At 43.7% G+C, this 14,792-nt stretch overlaps 1 protein-coding gene and 1 pseudogene across 1 annotated transcript; one reads left to right on the forward strand and one right to left on the reverse strand.

Annotated features, from left to right (window-relative positions):
- The first annotated feature begins 3,257 nt into the window (after positions 1-3,257).
- LOC112308755 (ATP synthase membrane subunit K, mitochondrial pseudogene) lies at positions 3,258-3,462 on the forward strand (annotated as a pseudogene).
- A 2,967-nt stretch (positions 3,463-6,429) lies between these two features.
- Positions 6,430-14,568, reverse strand: ODF4 (outer dense fiber of sperm tails 4). The gene is given in 6 exon segments (XM_071219272.1): positions 6,430-6,683; positions 7,381-7,461; positions 7,632-7,766; positions 12,569-12,852; positions 13,391-13,511; positions 14,535-14,568. Coding segments are annotated over 6 exon segments (909 nt in total).
- Positions 14,569-14,792: the final 224 nt, after the last annotated feature.

A 14,792-nucleotide genomic window follows, 5' to 3' on the forward strand; every position in this document is an offset into this window, starting at 1 on the left:
TTGGCCACCTTTCCTCCCCAAGCAGATCATGTCTTGGTAGACTTATTTTCATCCGTGGGGACCAGTGGCAGGGGGGTAGGGGCTGCAGGTGGACCCCCCCCCCACTGAAGTAATAAAGAACCTTAAAATCATAGTAGCTAAGCTAAATTCTCACCCACACTACATGTCTTAGGCTGCCTGGGCTGCCATCACAAAATTCCATTGACTGGGTGGCTCAAAATTCTGGAGGCTAGATATCCAAGACCAAATGCCAGCCAATTAGGTTCTGGTGAGAGCTGGCTTGAAGACAGCCACCTTCTCACTATGTCCTCACAGGTCCTTTCCTTAGCGCATGTGCACAGAGAGAAAGAAAGAGAACAAGCTCTCAGGTGCCTCTTCTTATAACAACACTAATCCTATTGGACCAGAGCCTCAGTCTTATGACCTCATTAAACCTTACTTGCAAAAAGCCACACAACAATTAAGGCTTCAACATAGGAATTCGTGGCGGGAAAAATATATTCGGTGGGCAGGGTCGTGTGTGGGACACAATTCAGTCCATAGCACTACATGATCAGCTATGAACCCCTGGACCCCATGCCTCCTCATTCTAGTACCCAGGGCAACAGGTCAGCCACTGCCTTGAATGCTGCCTGGTACTGTAGCAGAAGGAATACAATCCCTAGAGGATTTCACACTGGTGATTAAATGCTCAAGTCCAGAAATAGAAGTATGTCTCACAATTCATTGGCCAGAACTAGTTACATGACCCCACCCAAACACAAGAGAGTCAGAAGGTGCAATCTTAGCATATTCCCAGAAGGAAGGAAGCTGGAAATATTTGGTGGACAGCATTAATGACTACCATACGAAAATAAATGGCTACTACTGAATCTAGCAAACTCTTTGGCTTAAAAATTACACATACGAGATTTATACACCAATGTTCATAACAGCACTATTCACAATAGCCAAAATATGTAATAACCCAGTGTCCATCAGCTGATGAATGGATAAACCAAATGTGACATATACATACAATAGAATATTTTCAGCCTTAAGAAAAATTAAATTCTGACACATGCTACAATGTGGATAAACCTGGATGACATTATGCCAGATGAAATAAGCAGACACCAAAGGACAGACATCATATGAATTTTTTAACAAGGATTTTAAAGCAGCCATCATAAAAATGCTTCAGTGAACAATTGCAAACATGCTCGAAACAAATGAAAAAACAGAAAGTCTCAGCAAAGAAACAGAAGATTTGTGGTATCACTAAATAGAAATTTTAGAATTGAAAAATACAATAACAAATTAAAAAACTCAAAGTAAAACTTAACTGGAACCTTCAAAGCTGAGCCAGAACTTCTGAGGTTGGACTGACACATATGTTGGTCTCTCACTGCTTCTGAGCCTCCGACTTTGATGATGAGAGTACCCTGTGGGAGAGGCTTGTGCCTTTCATCATTGAATTGAACATAAAATTCACCCAGGAATTAGAGGGGCTGAAGGGAAATGTGGCAGGAACTGGAAGAACTGTGGCATAGGGGCTGCTCCGAGCCAACCAGATGAGCCAGCAAGTAAGTGACAATGTGCAGGCACTGAAATAGGGCCTTATTACTTGCCATTTCCAGTCATGCTGTCCTGTTGCAAAATATTTCTTGTACTCAAGTGTAATGGTAATATGTTCACAAATTTGTTAATGCTCCCCCTCCAAGTGATGGAGTTGAGCCCTGGCCAGGTAGCTCAGTTGGTTAGAGCATCGTCCTGATACACCAACATTGCAGGTTTGATCCCTGGTCAGGGCACATAGGCCATACAAGAATCAACAAATGAACACATAAATAAGTGGAACAACAACCTGATATCTATCTCTCTCCCTTCCCCGCCCCCCCTCTAAAATCAAAGTGGGAGTTTAATTACCTTCCTCTTGAATGTGAGCTGTACTTAGTGACTCATTTCTAACAAACATGTGTATGACTTTGAGACTAGATCATAAAAGTCATTTCGGCGTCCTCCGTGCTTTCTCACAGCTTGCTCTTGGTTGCTGTGTCATGAGAACGACCAAATGCTGGACAGTCCTCTGTCAACATATCTATAAATTTAGGGTGAGTCATCTAGGAGGGAAATCCTCCAGCCCTAATCAAGCCTGCAGACAAGTGCAGCTCCAGCCAACACTTTGAATGCAGCCTCATGAGAGATGCTGAGCCAGAACTAACCGGCTAAGATGCTCTCCTACTAATAACCCTATTTTTATGCCTGGAAGCCATTTTTTTCTAATGGAGTGAATCTCAATAAGATTCACAGGAGACTACAAAGTGACAGAATTGTGTTGGCAGAGACACCACCAGCTTAGTCTGAAAATGGTAGAGACGGTACAAAAGGAAAAGAGCCCTTTGGACCCCAAAATTCTACTAGCAGGAAGTAGGCTGAGGAAACTGCGCAGCTGTAAAAACGGGCTGCCTTCACAGAAAAGGAAGGATATTCAGAAGGTAGAACCAAAAGCATAGCAGGAAGAGCCATGGAGAATGCACAAATTGTCAGTAAGCACATGAGATTACATCTTGGGGAAACACATCAGGAAAATGCAAATCAAAACCACTGTGAGATATGACTTCCCATTTATTAAGACATATAGAGTTAAAAATGGACAATAACACATATGGCAAGGATGTAGAGAAACTGGAATCCTCCCGCATTGCTAATGGGAATGTAAAATGGGATGGTTGCTTTGAAAAACAGTCTGGCGCCCTGGCTGGTGTGGCTCAGTGGTTTGAGCGCCAGCCTGTGAACCAAAGAGTCACAGGTTCGATTCCCAGTCAGAACAACCCAGTCAGAGCCAGAGTTGCAGGCCAGACCCCTGGTAGGGGGCATGCAAGAGGCAACCACACATTGATGTTTCTCTCTCTCTCTTTTTCCCTCCCTTCCAGAAATAAAATCTTAAAAAAAAAAGAAGAAGAAGAAAAACAATGTGGCAGTTCCTCAAGAAGTTAAACATAGAGTTAACATGTGAACCAGTAATTCCACTCCTAGTTACACACACTAAAGAACTGAAAACTTTGTATGAAAACTTGTGCACAGCAACATTTTCATAATAGCCAAAAGGTGGAAACAACCAAAATGTCTGTCAATTTACAACTAGATATACAAAATATGGCATATCCACACCGTGTGATGTTATCCAGCCATTGAAAGGGATGGGGACTGAGGGGCAGCCCCATACATTTAAGAACACTGCCCGCAGAATTCGCGCTTTTTGCGAGACTGAAATCATGGCAGGTCCAGAAACTGATGCCCAGTTCCAGTTCCCTGGTATCAGAAAATATTTCAACTCTTACCCTCTGACAGGTAGAATGAATTGTGTACTGGCCACATAAGGAAGCATTGCTTTGCTGGTTTCCTACTTTAGACAAGGTCTAAAAAAATCCCGCTGTGAAAGCAACAGAGAAGGATTCTAAACTGTACCTTGTCTGTTAACTTCCTATGCCCGGAGAAGCTCATGGCAACTCATCCTGTGATACTCAATTTGTACAATAAAGTGGAAACCTGGAAAAAAAATTAAAAAGGAATGGAGCACTGATACATTTTATGATGTGAATGAACCATGAAATCCTTATGCTAAGCAAAAGAAGCCAGACACACAAAAGGCCACATACTGTATAATTCTATTGATATGACACGTCGAGAACAGGCAAATTTAAGGAAAGAGAAAGTAGACTAGAGTTGCCAGAGGTTGAAAGGAATAGGGAGTGATTAGAATGATGAAATTGTTCTGAAAATTGCATAGCGGTGATGGTTGCAGAATATTTAGTAAATATACTAAACCCCCTGAACTGTGTACTTAAAATGGTAAGTTTTATGGTATGTTAATTATACCTTTGAAAAAATTATCCACAGAAACTCACTCCTGGACAGAAATCAGACTGAGTCCTAATGAAGGAAATTTCAACATTTTCCCAGCTGGATTTGAGAACTCCTATGGACCAGTGACTCGGGTGTGACTCTCAGTTGCTCCCTTTTTTTTAATCAGCAATGTCTATAATGGTTATCTTTTGACTGTCCCGCCATTGTATTGACATGCAGGCAACGATGACTTGTCTCTTTAGGTCACAGGAATTCAGATGGAGAGGAGCTGTACTTAAGAAATTGTATCTACAGAGTCTCATCTGCCCCTGGGTCTAATTTAGATGGTATATTAGTTTGCTCCGGCTGCCATACAAAATATCACAGACTGGGTGGTTTAAGCAACAAAAATTTATTTTCTCACAGTTCTGGAGGCTAGAAGTCCAAGATCAAGGTGTAGAGAGGGTGGGTTTCTTCTGAGGCCTCACTACTTGGTTTGCAGATGGCTGCCTTCTCTCTGTGGCCTCACATGGTCTTCCTTCAGTGCACACACATCCCTGTGTCTCTTTGTGTCCTTCATCCCCCTTCTTATAAGGGGTATCAGTCAGATTGGATGTAGGGCCCACCCTAATGGCCTCATTTTAACTTAATTACCACAAATATAGTCACATTCTGGGGTACCAGGGATTAGGGCTTCAACATATGAATTTGGGTGGGGGAGACACAATTCAGCCCATAACAGGTGGCAAGTGTGTTGTACATTTGGTAAGCGTCATATTTTCCTGATGTTTCAACATCCCCCAAGACAAGCTGTGAACACCCCACTAGGTGACCAGGTGCACCAGTGTGATAAGGCCGGTTCCTGCAACAGGTTCCCTTCTTGCCATCTGCTGACTGTGACCTCTTGACATTCAAGTACACCAATAAAATTCCCTTATGCCTCTTGCTTGTGTACTCCACCCTGACCCAGTGAAAGCACTTCCACATGGGTCCTCACTCTCTTGGCTCCCCATCTGCTTGGTTGAGCCCACTCCCTCGGCACTCCTCCCTGAGGCCCCGGGCCTGCCAGACCTCCCTCTTCTGGGGCCTGTGAATAAATCCTCTAATTTCACATGCTTCCCTGAGTGTAATTCCTACAGCCTTGGTGGAATAATCCCAAAGACTCCGTAAGGGGTCTCACTCCCCAGTTCACAACACAGCAAGATTCTGAACTTTCCACTCATTGATGAGAGGAGACTTTGGGGCCCTTGGGAAAGATGAGTGTATTTTTCATGTGGGAGGAAAGTGAATAATTTGTGACGAGAGGCAGACTGTGATAGTTCTTGATATTACTCCCCTTGAGAGGTAAAGCTTATTGCCCCTCCCTTTAAGTGGCGGAGGGACTTAGTGACTTGCTACTAACAAACAAAATATGGTGCAAGTGACAGCATATTTCTTCCAAGACTAGGTCATAAAAGTCACTGGAGTTTCCTCACTTAGATCGCTCACTCCAGGGAAAGTTGGCTCTGAACTCTCACGCAGCTTGTGTAGAGGCCCTGCGGCAAGGAACCGAGGCTTCCTGCCAAAAGCCACATGAGCGAGTCATATTGGAAGGAGATCTTCCAGACTCATTTAACCTTTCAGATGACTGCAGCCCCAGCTGACGTCTTTACTATAATCTCATGAGAGACTCGGAGCAAGAATCATTCAGCTAAGCTGCTTCCGGGTTCCTGACCCCAGAAACTATGTGAGATAATAAATGCTTATTATTTGAAGCTGCTAAGTTTTGGGTAATTTGTTATCCAGAAATAGATAATATACTAGGTCTTTATCAAAAGTGTTAAATTATATAGTCCCTGGAAGAGTGGCCCCCTTTATTTATTTATGCTACCTGCCTAGCCTCTGTAGGCATTTGAGTTTATGACTACTACAAAGTCACTGTCACTTTCTCCAGTTAGAATATTTATATATATATAAAACAGAGGTCATTACATCCCTTTGTTTTGTGTCCCTGCTCCCAGGTTGACTAATTCAATAAGTCCTCCAATAACACCTCACTAGCTACCACAGGGGAGGAAGGGGAACAATGAGTAGCGATTTGTGGAATATCTGTTCTAATTTTCAAGCCCATGTATTAGGTTCATTGCTCAGAATATTTCCTTGGAACTAGGTTAGAAATTCCATAACTGCTGGCCAGGTATGATAAGAATAAGAATCTTAAGGGACTCAAATAGAAATCAACCATACATAGTAGGTCGAACCATAGGCAATTGCCAACATATAACTCCTAAAACAGCAGTATCATATGGCTCAACCTATTAATACATATATTTTTTACATATCCACTCCACTCCCAATTTATCCCTGCACTGCGCTAGGTGGCTGGCCTCATGACCCCATCTAGAGGGGAAGTACACAGCAAAGAGCAGTCGTCGGTGGTGTCCTGGAAGGCCAGCCTTTCTGTGCTAGACGTCCGGATCCCAGTAGTTATTGCCAGCACTGTCCAAGCTGGCTGCTGCCGTGTCTTTGTGAGACTGAGTTTATTTCCAAATGTGCAACTTGTCTTTTGACCTTAAGGCCCAACCCTAATGTTTCCTTTCTTGTCTTGTTTTATTTCTGCTGTTACAGAGTGGAAAACGTGGGAGGCTTGGGTGGAGAGCGGTCGATGTAGCAGGCAGGGTGGGGGGAGTAAAGGGTGAAAGTAAAGTTAAAGTTGGTGGTGATGGTGGTGATGGTGGTGATGGTGGAGGTGAAGGTGGAGGTGATGGAGGTGGTGGTGATGGGGGTGGAGGAGGTAAATGTGGAGGAGGTGGTGGATGGAGAGCTGGAGTCAGTGCTGGTGGTATCCAGGCAGAGTGCTCTGTGAGTGCTGTCATCTGAGTAGGACCGAGGGTGGGACTGCTGCCCAGGGCACATGATAAAACCACACCCCCTATAGTGTTCTCATTGTTTAACCCGCCTCTTACCCAAGGGCTATTTTTCTCTTGAGTTCTTCACTGTGAATAATTATGTCAACAAATTCATAAGTGATATCTCCTGATCATTCCTCCCTACCTACTAACTAACAAATACTGAGATGGGGGAAACAAAGTTTGAAGAGGCTTAGTTCTTGAGAGGTATTCGCTTGTGTACAAGTGTACTGTAGGAGAAGCTGGGCAGGTTTGGGAACCAAAGGGTGCCAAAAGGCTCCTAGGTAGAAAGAACTCGAAAACAAATTTGTTCTTTCTCCCTCCCTCTCCGTCTTCAAGTGGTCTTGTGTCAACAACTGCCAGACATGATAGATAGGAGACAATTTATTCCACATTACCCAAACTGTAGGCAAAGTACAGACAAGGAAGAGGAGTGCAAAATAGGCCTAAAATCCTCCCTTTCTAATTATTTGCTGTGAGGAGGGCCAAATAACTTAAGGGTTGTGGGGAAGAATGAGGAGGGTGATTCAGATGAATGGACAGAACTTGGTGCCAGGAGTTCAGAAAAGGTTACAGAGATCCCTTCTCTTGCTCAGGACCCAGGTCTTCTTCCTGGGTGACAGAGATGCTTGAGACCATTCATTCAGAGAAACTGATCTGGTACTGCTGCTCTAGGATACGGTGCCAGAGGGATAGCTCAGAATCAGACTCCAGACATTTTTATTGTTGAAGTAGCAGAGGACCGCTGGGAAAAGATAAGGGGATGGGGGAGGTGCAAGTCAGAGTGTGGAAAGAAAGTGGCAAGCAGGGTGAGGCCAAAAAGAAGTCCCTAAAAACCTCCCGCCCTCTCTCCACACTTTCTCTGCCCTGACCCACCCACGTCCCCTCCTTCCCAGGCCCCTCCAGACCACTTACCACAGGTGACATACAGGACAAACACCACCCAGCCAATGAAATAGCTCCACCCAATGGGGATTGACAAATTCCTCTTCAACTCGAAGATCCAGACATTAACAGGAAACAACATGAGGGTGGAGAAAATGAGGACAACTAGGAGACAGGAAGCAGAGAAGTCATGCCCACCCAAGTATCCCATGGGGACTTTTCCTCTTCTGCTGAGCTCCAGCCACGAACCACAATTCCCACAGTGCACATGCAGTACACAGCCCCAGAGGTTCATGGGAATCAACCCCTCACCTCCACCTCTCCAGTGACCAGGAAATGATGGAAATCAGTTTTCAGTCAACAAATACCAGTTCTACCAGTTCTGTCTTGCCACCACCCACAAAACCCGTACCTCACTCCCAAAGAAAGGAAGAGGGAGAAGCTCCTAGGAAGATGTGGGTTAGGAGAAACTAAGGACCTTTTCCAGAGTTAGGGGGCACCTTCACAGAAGCTCATGAAAATCCCAATCCAGCCAAAGTAGGGCACTCTCTGAAAACCAGGCATGTACAGCAGGTGCAACCAAATTGTGAAGATGAAGCCCAGCACCAGGGCCAGGCTGAAGGTTATCTTGGCCATCCCAAAGACTGGGTGATTAGTCCACAGCTTAAAACTATCTGGGGAAAAGGAGAAAACAGGATAAACTAAGGACTGACAATAGACAAAATGAATCAAATGAGCAAGTATGAGAAAATGTTCAAGCTCATTAATAACCAAAGAAATGCACATTTGAGATAACAATAAAATATCACTTTCACTTAGTAAACAGGCAGTGGTTTTTGATGGAGATTGTTTGATAATCCTAACCATATAAAAACAAATTACTCGCCCTGGCTGGTGTGGCTCAGTGGATTGAGCACCAGCCTGCGAACCAAGGGATCTCCAGTTTGATTCCTAGTCAGGGCACATGCCTGGGTTGTGGGCTGAGTCCCCAGTGGGGGACGTGCGAGAGGCAACCATACATTGATGTTTCCCTTTCTTTCTCCTTCCCTTCCCCTCTCTCTAAAAATAAATAAAATCTAAAAAAAAAAAACAAACCCAAAACCCAAATTCCTCAATAGAAAAAATAGGCAGAGAAGTTGAACTGCAATTCTCAAAAGAAGAAATCTGAATGTCCAATAAATACATGAAGCTCAACACAAAGAACTGCAAATTCAAAGTGTCTTTTTAAATCTATTAAATTAGCAAAGATCAAAACAAAAGTGATTATATCTAACATAGGGAAGGATTTAGGAAAAAAAGAGGTGCTCTCACACACTGCTGCTAGTGGGCAGCATTTTCTGGTGAGTGATATAGCACAAAAACAAAAAACAAAGTAAAACAAAAAACCCTAAATGCTTCTTTTTGGAATTTACCTTAAGGAAGTAATCCAAGATCTGCACCAAAATGTATATAGATCTTCTCTGAAGAGGTATATATATGTCCAACAAGAGATTTGTTAAATAAATTATAGTGTACCCATACATTGGATTATTATGTGTTAATCAAAAATGATGATGTGACAGAAGATTGTCTCCAAATAGTGTCTCTAGGAATAAAGGAGAAACTGAGGAGGTAGCCTGAAAGCCAGAGGTTGGAGACTCACCTCACTACGTGGTCTGTATTTTCTGTTTTGACTGTTTATATACTACCTAATCAAATAAACGTTAAACATAGGTGACATTGTAGAATAATTATTTAATGACATGAGCAAATGCTCACAACTAAAAAGTGGAGTTTGCGACACATTCTACATAGGGCATGTAGAATGATTCCGATTTTTAAAAATATATATTTATTAAAATAAAAATAAATAATAATTGAATTTACGCCTGAAACCTATATAATTTTATTAACCAATGCCACCCCATAAATTCAATAAAAAAGTAAAAAAATAAAAATTATGTATCTATTGTATTTATTTTATGTGTGTGTATATATATATATGCATGAAAGACTGGAATTATATCCATTATAATGTCAATTGTGATTATATCTGTGTGGGGAAATTTTAGGTGATTTTTATTTTTTTTCTTAAACTTTCTGCATTTCCCACAATAGCTGTGTAATGTTTTTTATTTATTTTATTTTTTTAAAGGTTTCATTTATTTATTTTTAGAGAGAGGGGAAGGGAGGGAGAAAGAGGGAGAAAAACATTGATGTGAGAAAGAAACGTTGATAGATTGCCTCTCATATGCGCCCGACCAGGGACCGGGCCTGCAACACAGGCTTGTCACCTGACAGAATATAACTGGTGACATTTAGCTTCACGGGACAATGCCTAACAGAGCCACACTGGTCAGGGCTGTGTGATTTTTTTTAATTAAAAAATTATGTATTTAATTTAAATATATATTTACAGTTAACAGTCATTGCTGGCAAAAGTGCAAGGAAACAAGCCTCTCATACATTATTAGTGGAAGTATAAATTGCTATAAGACTTTTTAAAAAGTAACATGGGAAATGTTATTAAGGGTCTTAAAATATTTATACTATTTTTACAGTAGGCAGTTAGACAGACAAGAGCAGAGCAAGGATGATGGGCCAGGTCAGAAGGTCACCAGGGCAGAAAGCCCTGGGTGCCTAGCAAAAGGCAAAACTGGGAAACCGAGGACCTCACCCCCAGGGTAACCTTTCCTCCCCTAGCATTCACTGGTCATGTGGTTTGGACCCGCCCCTGACCTCTCCTCCCCTGGTATGTTGCTAGTTATGTGGGTTAGGCCCCCTTAGAGGGGGAAGAACAAGGAGGCAGGAGAGCAGCCCTTAAGCCCCCTGCACAGCGAGGTTCTGACCCGCATCAAATACATCTACATCTCAGTTGTGTTGCAGCTCCAGGCCCAGAAATGCAGCAAAGCCAGACAATCAATGCCGTGGCTGACATCAGGACCAGCGGCACTGACTAATGACTTCCTGCTCTGGCACCAACCAATCAGTAGAGACCACAACCCTGAAAGGACACACCTGGAAAGCTGATGAATATTCTATTGAGATTCTCCCTGAGACTTCCAGGTAAATACCCTCAAGCCTAGGACCCAGCAGGGCTCTCTCTATGGAGCCCACCCATGTGTTTCCATACCCCCTCCCCCCATGTTGTTTTCCTTGCCTCTCTCTTTGTCCTAAGCACCAAGGGCCCTTCTTCTGCCTCTGTAACTTGTTTCCGGACCCTATTTCTTCTATGGCTCACTTCTTCTACCTCTGTGACTTTCTGAATAAACTTTCTCTTATAGTTTGAGGCTTGGCTCTGAATTCTTTCCTAGCCAGAACTCAAGTACCAAGGTTGCTGAAATACCAAGGTCCAGCCTGACTCCTCTGGCTTAACACCTGGTACCGTTTCACCACCACCAATCTGATCCAGTAAACCCACTTTGGGAAATCTATACCAAAGATGAATATTAAACACAGAGTAAACTTAATGATTAATAAATTTTGCTTCCATCTTCCTCAAATATGAAGTTAGAAGTAAATTTGCCAGGAATAGAAAAATAAAATAGTCAAGTAAGAGGTGATAAATGTATTAAGTTGAATACCATAGTCACTTAAGGAAAAGTTTATTATATCTCATAAAGGTAAATTTTAAAATAATATAAATTAAATAATAAAATAATTTAAAATATATAAAATTGTTTATGAAGAATGAATACAACTATGTAAGTCATTTAAAATTTGTTCAACTTTTTTTAAAGCCTGGAGAAAACTGAGTGCTCAACACGCTGCTAGCGGCTGTCATTGAATAGCGCTATAGAGCAAGTTAGGTTTTGGAGCTCACATGGGTTTTGGAGCCAGACACACCTGAGTTATAATTGTAAACATGCCATTATTAGGTTAATCCAGATGAATTGCTCTTTTTTATAGGTGAAACACAGTCAAATGTTGGCCATCTCATGTGGTCCAACCTAACATCTTTATGACCCTGAGCGAGGTACTTAATCTGAGTCTCAATGTTCTCATCTGTAAAATAAGGATAACTGCCCCATCAGAGTTGATCGAGGATTAAAATGAGCAAACAGAATAAGTGTGTGATAAATGATAGCTTTTGTTTCCCCAAATATATTGTAATAAGAGTATATTGCCTGGGCTGGTGTGGCTCAGTGGATTGAGCACTGGCCTGTGAACTGAAGGATCATTGGTTCAATTCCCAGTCAGGGTACATGCCTGGGTTTCGGGCCAGGTCCCCAGATGGGGGAGTGGGAGAGACAACCAATTGATGTTTCTCTCGCACATCGATGTTTCTCTCCCTCTCTTTCTCCCTCCCTTCCCCTCTCTCTGAAAATAAATAAAATCTTTTTTAAAAAGTGCGTTACTTTCATAATGGAAGAAAATAATAGCTATGTAATAAGAATGTTAAGTGTTAATAAGAATGAAGAAATGGAACTGGGTGGGGGTGAGGGTCAAAGTCTCTGGTCTCTACAAGCTCTGAGAAAGGAGGCCCAGACCTGGAGAGTGAGAGGCCAGCAGGATGGGGCACTAACAAGATGGCGAATGAAGCAGCTGCAAGAAGCCAGGAAGAAAAGGGCAGGAAAACCACATGTGGAAACCCATAGCTGGAGCAGAAAAAGCAAAGCCTAAAAAGCCAAAAGGAAAAACAATGGCTGTGACCAGGGCCTGGTGCAAGCCTAGAGAAAGGAAATGCCACCTTGATGGGACTTGTCTCCCAGGATAACAATTATGTGATTAGTGAGTGATTCACATGCACTGAGAGGCCAGGCCCCTCACCACATTTTTGTAAGTAGACTTGACTTTGAGCCTTGTTGAAGCAGTAACACTTTCCATTGGCCAGGCTGGGAGAGCAAAAATGAGCCTTGGCACCCATCTCGGTGCCAGTGGAGTCATCTTACCAGCCAAAACAATGAGGATGACCAGAAGGAGGGGACAAGAACACCAGGGTATAAATGGAGAGGTGAAGGCAGGGGGCCAGGGGAAGAGGGTCTCACCTTTCCCATTCTCTGAGATGGGACATTTCTCGGATCTGCAGATCCACAAGAGTCCCATGGACATGATAACAGCCGACGTGTAGATTCTACGAGTAACATTTGTGGGCCAGCGCTGATAGAAGCGGCTCGAAGAAAGGTACAGCCATTTCGTGGAGAAGGCCATGATCAGGAGCAGGATGAAGGCAATCAGGCTGAGCCCTGAGGCCAGCTTCGGCCCCCTCCACTGGGAAGTGTGTTGGGCCAAAGGAGAGTCCCGGTTGTGCATCACAGGTGACTGACTGTTTCTGTTGAGGGCAAAGACGAAGTTCTGCACCCCTTTTTCTTGTCCCAGGTTCATCGCAGTCCCACCTACTTCTCTAAGCCTCGCCTTCCTTTCCAGGCTTCTAGTGCTCATCACTTTCTCCTCCTGACCTAGGGAACTCACCCCTAATGTCCCCTGTCCCCATCTTGAGCATCCTCTTTATTCCCTTTTATTTGCCACCCCATCTCCCCTTCCCTTCCTAGGCCTACTTTTCCCCCTCATCTTCCAAACATGTTCATCAGGCAGAGCAGTTGCCACCCCAGGGTACGAGATCTGGAAAAAAACAACCCTTTCAGCAGGGCAGGGGCCCTAACTGCCGTGGAATCTTCCAGGAGGGGTGCAGCCAAGTGGGGGGAGGGGGCCCACGACTTCAGTTCCAACTCCTTCTCAACTCCCTGCTCCTCAGGTCGCAACTCAGAACTGTGGCTCTTATGCCTCCCTTGACCTAAGAGCAATGGTCTCTGAGAGTCTCCTTTTCTCTTTCTATTTCGTCTGCCCTAACACCAAACCCAAATACTCACTGATGGAGCAGGAGGAGAGAGAAGTCTGTCCTCAGGAAAACACTTGCACATGTTTGCAGAGGTGTAACTGACCTTCTCACTACTTCCCCCAACCCCTCCACCTCTCTCTCACTGCTACTCACTTCCAGTCAACAGTTGCCATTCCCTTCCCTCTTCTTTCTGTTTAAGTTTTTTGGCTCAGCCTCAGAAGGGGAAGGACATAGCATAGGATAAGGACAGGGTATGTGGATGTCATGCAGCCTGAGATTTTTCTAATCTCCTTTTTAATTTACAGGAAAAGAAATCTGAGTCGCCTGTGGCAGGCTGATCATAGTGGCTTCCAGACCTCAGTTAGCCCTCGGAATTCTCATGAGGTGCAAGCCTTTCAGATGTGGGGTATAAATTTGAATCCCACCAGAGCTGGTTTACTTTGTGGAGACAATGATACATGTGTTAAACACACAGGCTTTAGGGTTCAAAAGGCAGAGGTGTGAATAATGGGCATTCCTCTCAACAACCTCTTGAACCTGGATGAGTCATACAAGGTTCTTTGTGCCTCAGTTCACTCATCTGTAGCACAGGGACAACAATACTTGTCTCAGACTTGGTTTGAGTATTGAATGAGATAATGAATAAAAAGCACTCATTGGTTCACAGTAAATTCCCAGGAAGTGGTGGTATTATTAAATTCTCATTTTAATTGTTTTTGTGCTCTCTCACTAGCACAAAGTGAGAGATGGAACAAAAACATAGAGGTTTTTGGCACACATCCTTGAATATTAGTGGCTACAAGTGATAAAACAGAACCTAAATTAATTTAAGCAAAAGGGGAGTCAGTCATGAATCCTGAGGTCATGTGCAGAGCTGAACCTCAGGAACAGTGGGAGCCAGGAATTCACACCCTGGCAGACCAAGGTCATGGTGCTGTTATGGTCAGCGTGGTTGAGTGAGGCCCCACTTCCAAGTCACAGCCTTTTAGCTGCGTGTCTTCACGTGGGGCTAGGGAGCTCTGCGGGATCTGTTTTATAAGGGCACTAATCCCACTCAGGAGGGCTCCACCCTCATGACCCAATCACCTCCCAAAGGCTCTCATCCTGAAACTATCAACTTGGGGGGTTGTTTTCCAACACATGGATTTGGGGGGACACAAACATTCAGACCCTACCACTCTGACTCTGGTCTTGCTTCTCCTTGAACATCTTGCTCTTCCTCTGCAGACCAACCTTCTCCTCTCCTCTGGTCCGCGTAGTGAGAAGCTATCTACCTTTGGCCATCAGAGAGGAGACTTCTCAGTCTCAAGTCCAGACACTCTTCGGCCCTGCCAGGGACAAGTGCCATCCCTAAGACACTCAGCCATGGTCAGGGGGACCTGAATCTGGGAGCTGACCCACAAACTAATGACAGTGGGGAGTTAGCAAACAAA

This window comes from Desmodus rotundus, chromosome 9, assembly GCF_022682495.2.
Source record: "Desmodus rotundus isolate HL8 chromosome 9, HLdesRot8A.1, whole genome shotgun sequence".
Classification (NCBI taxonomy): Eukaryota; Metazoa; Chordata; class Mammalia; order Chiroptera; family Phyllostomidae; genus Desmodus; species Desmodus rotundus.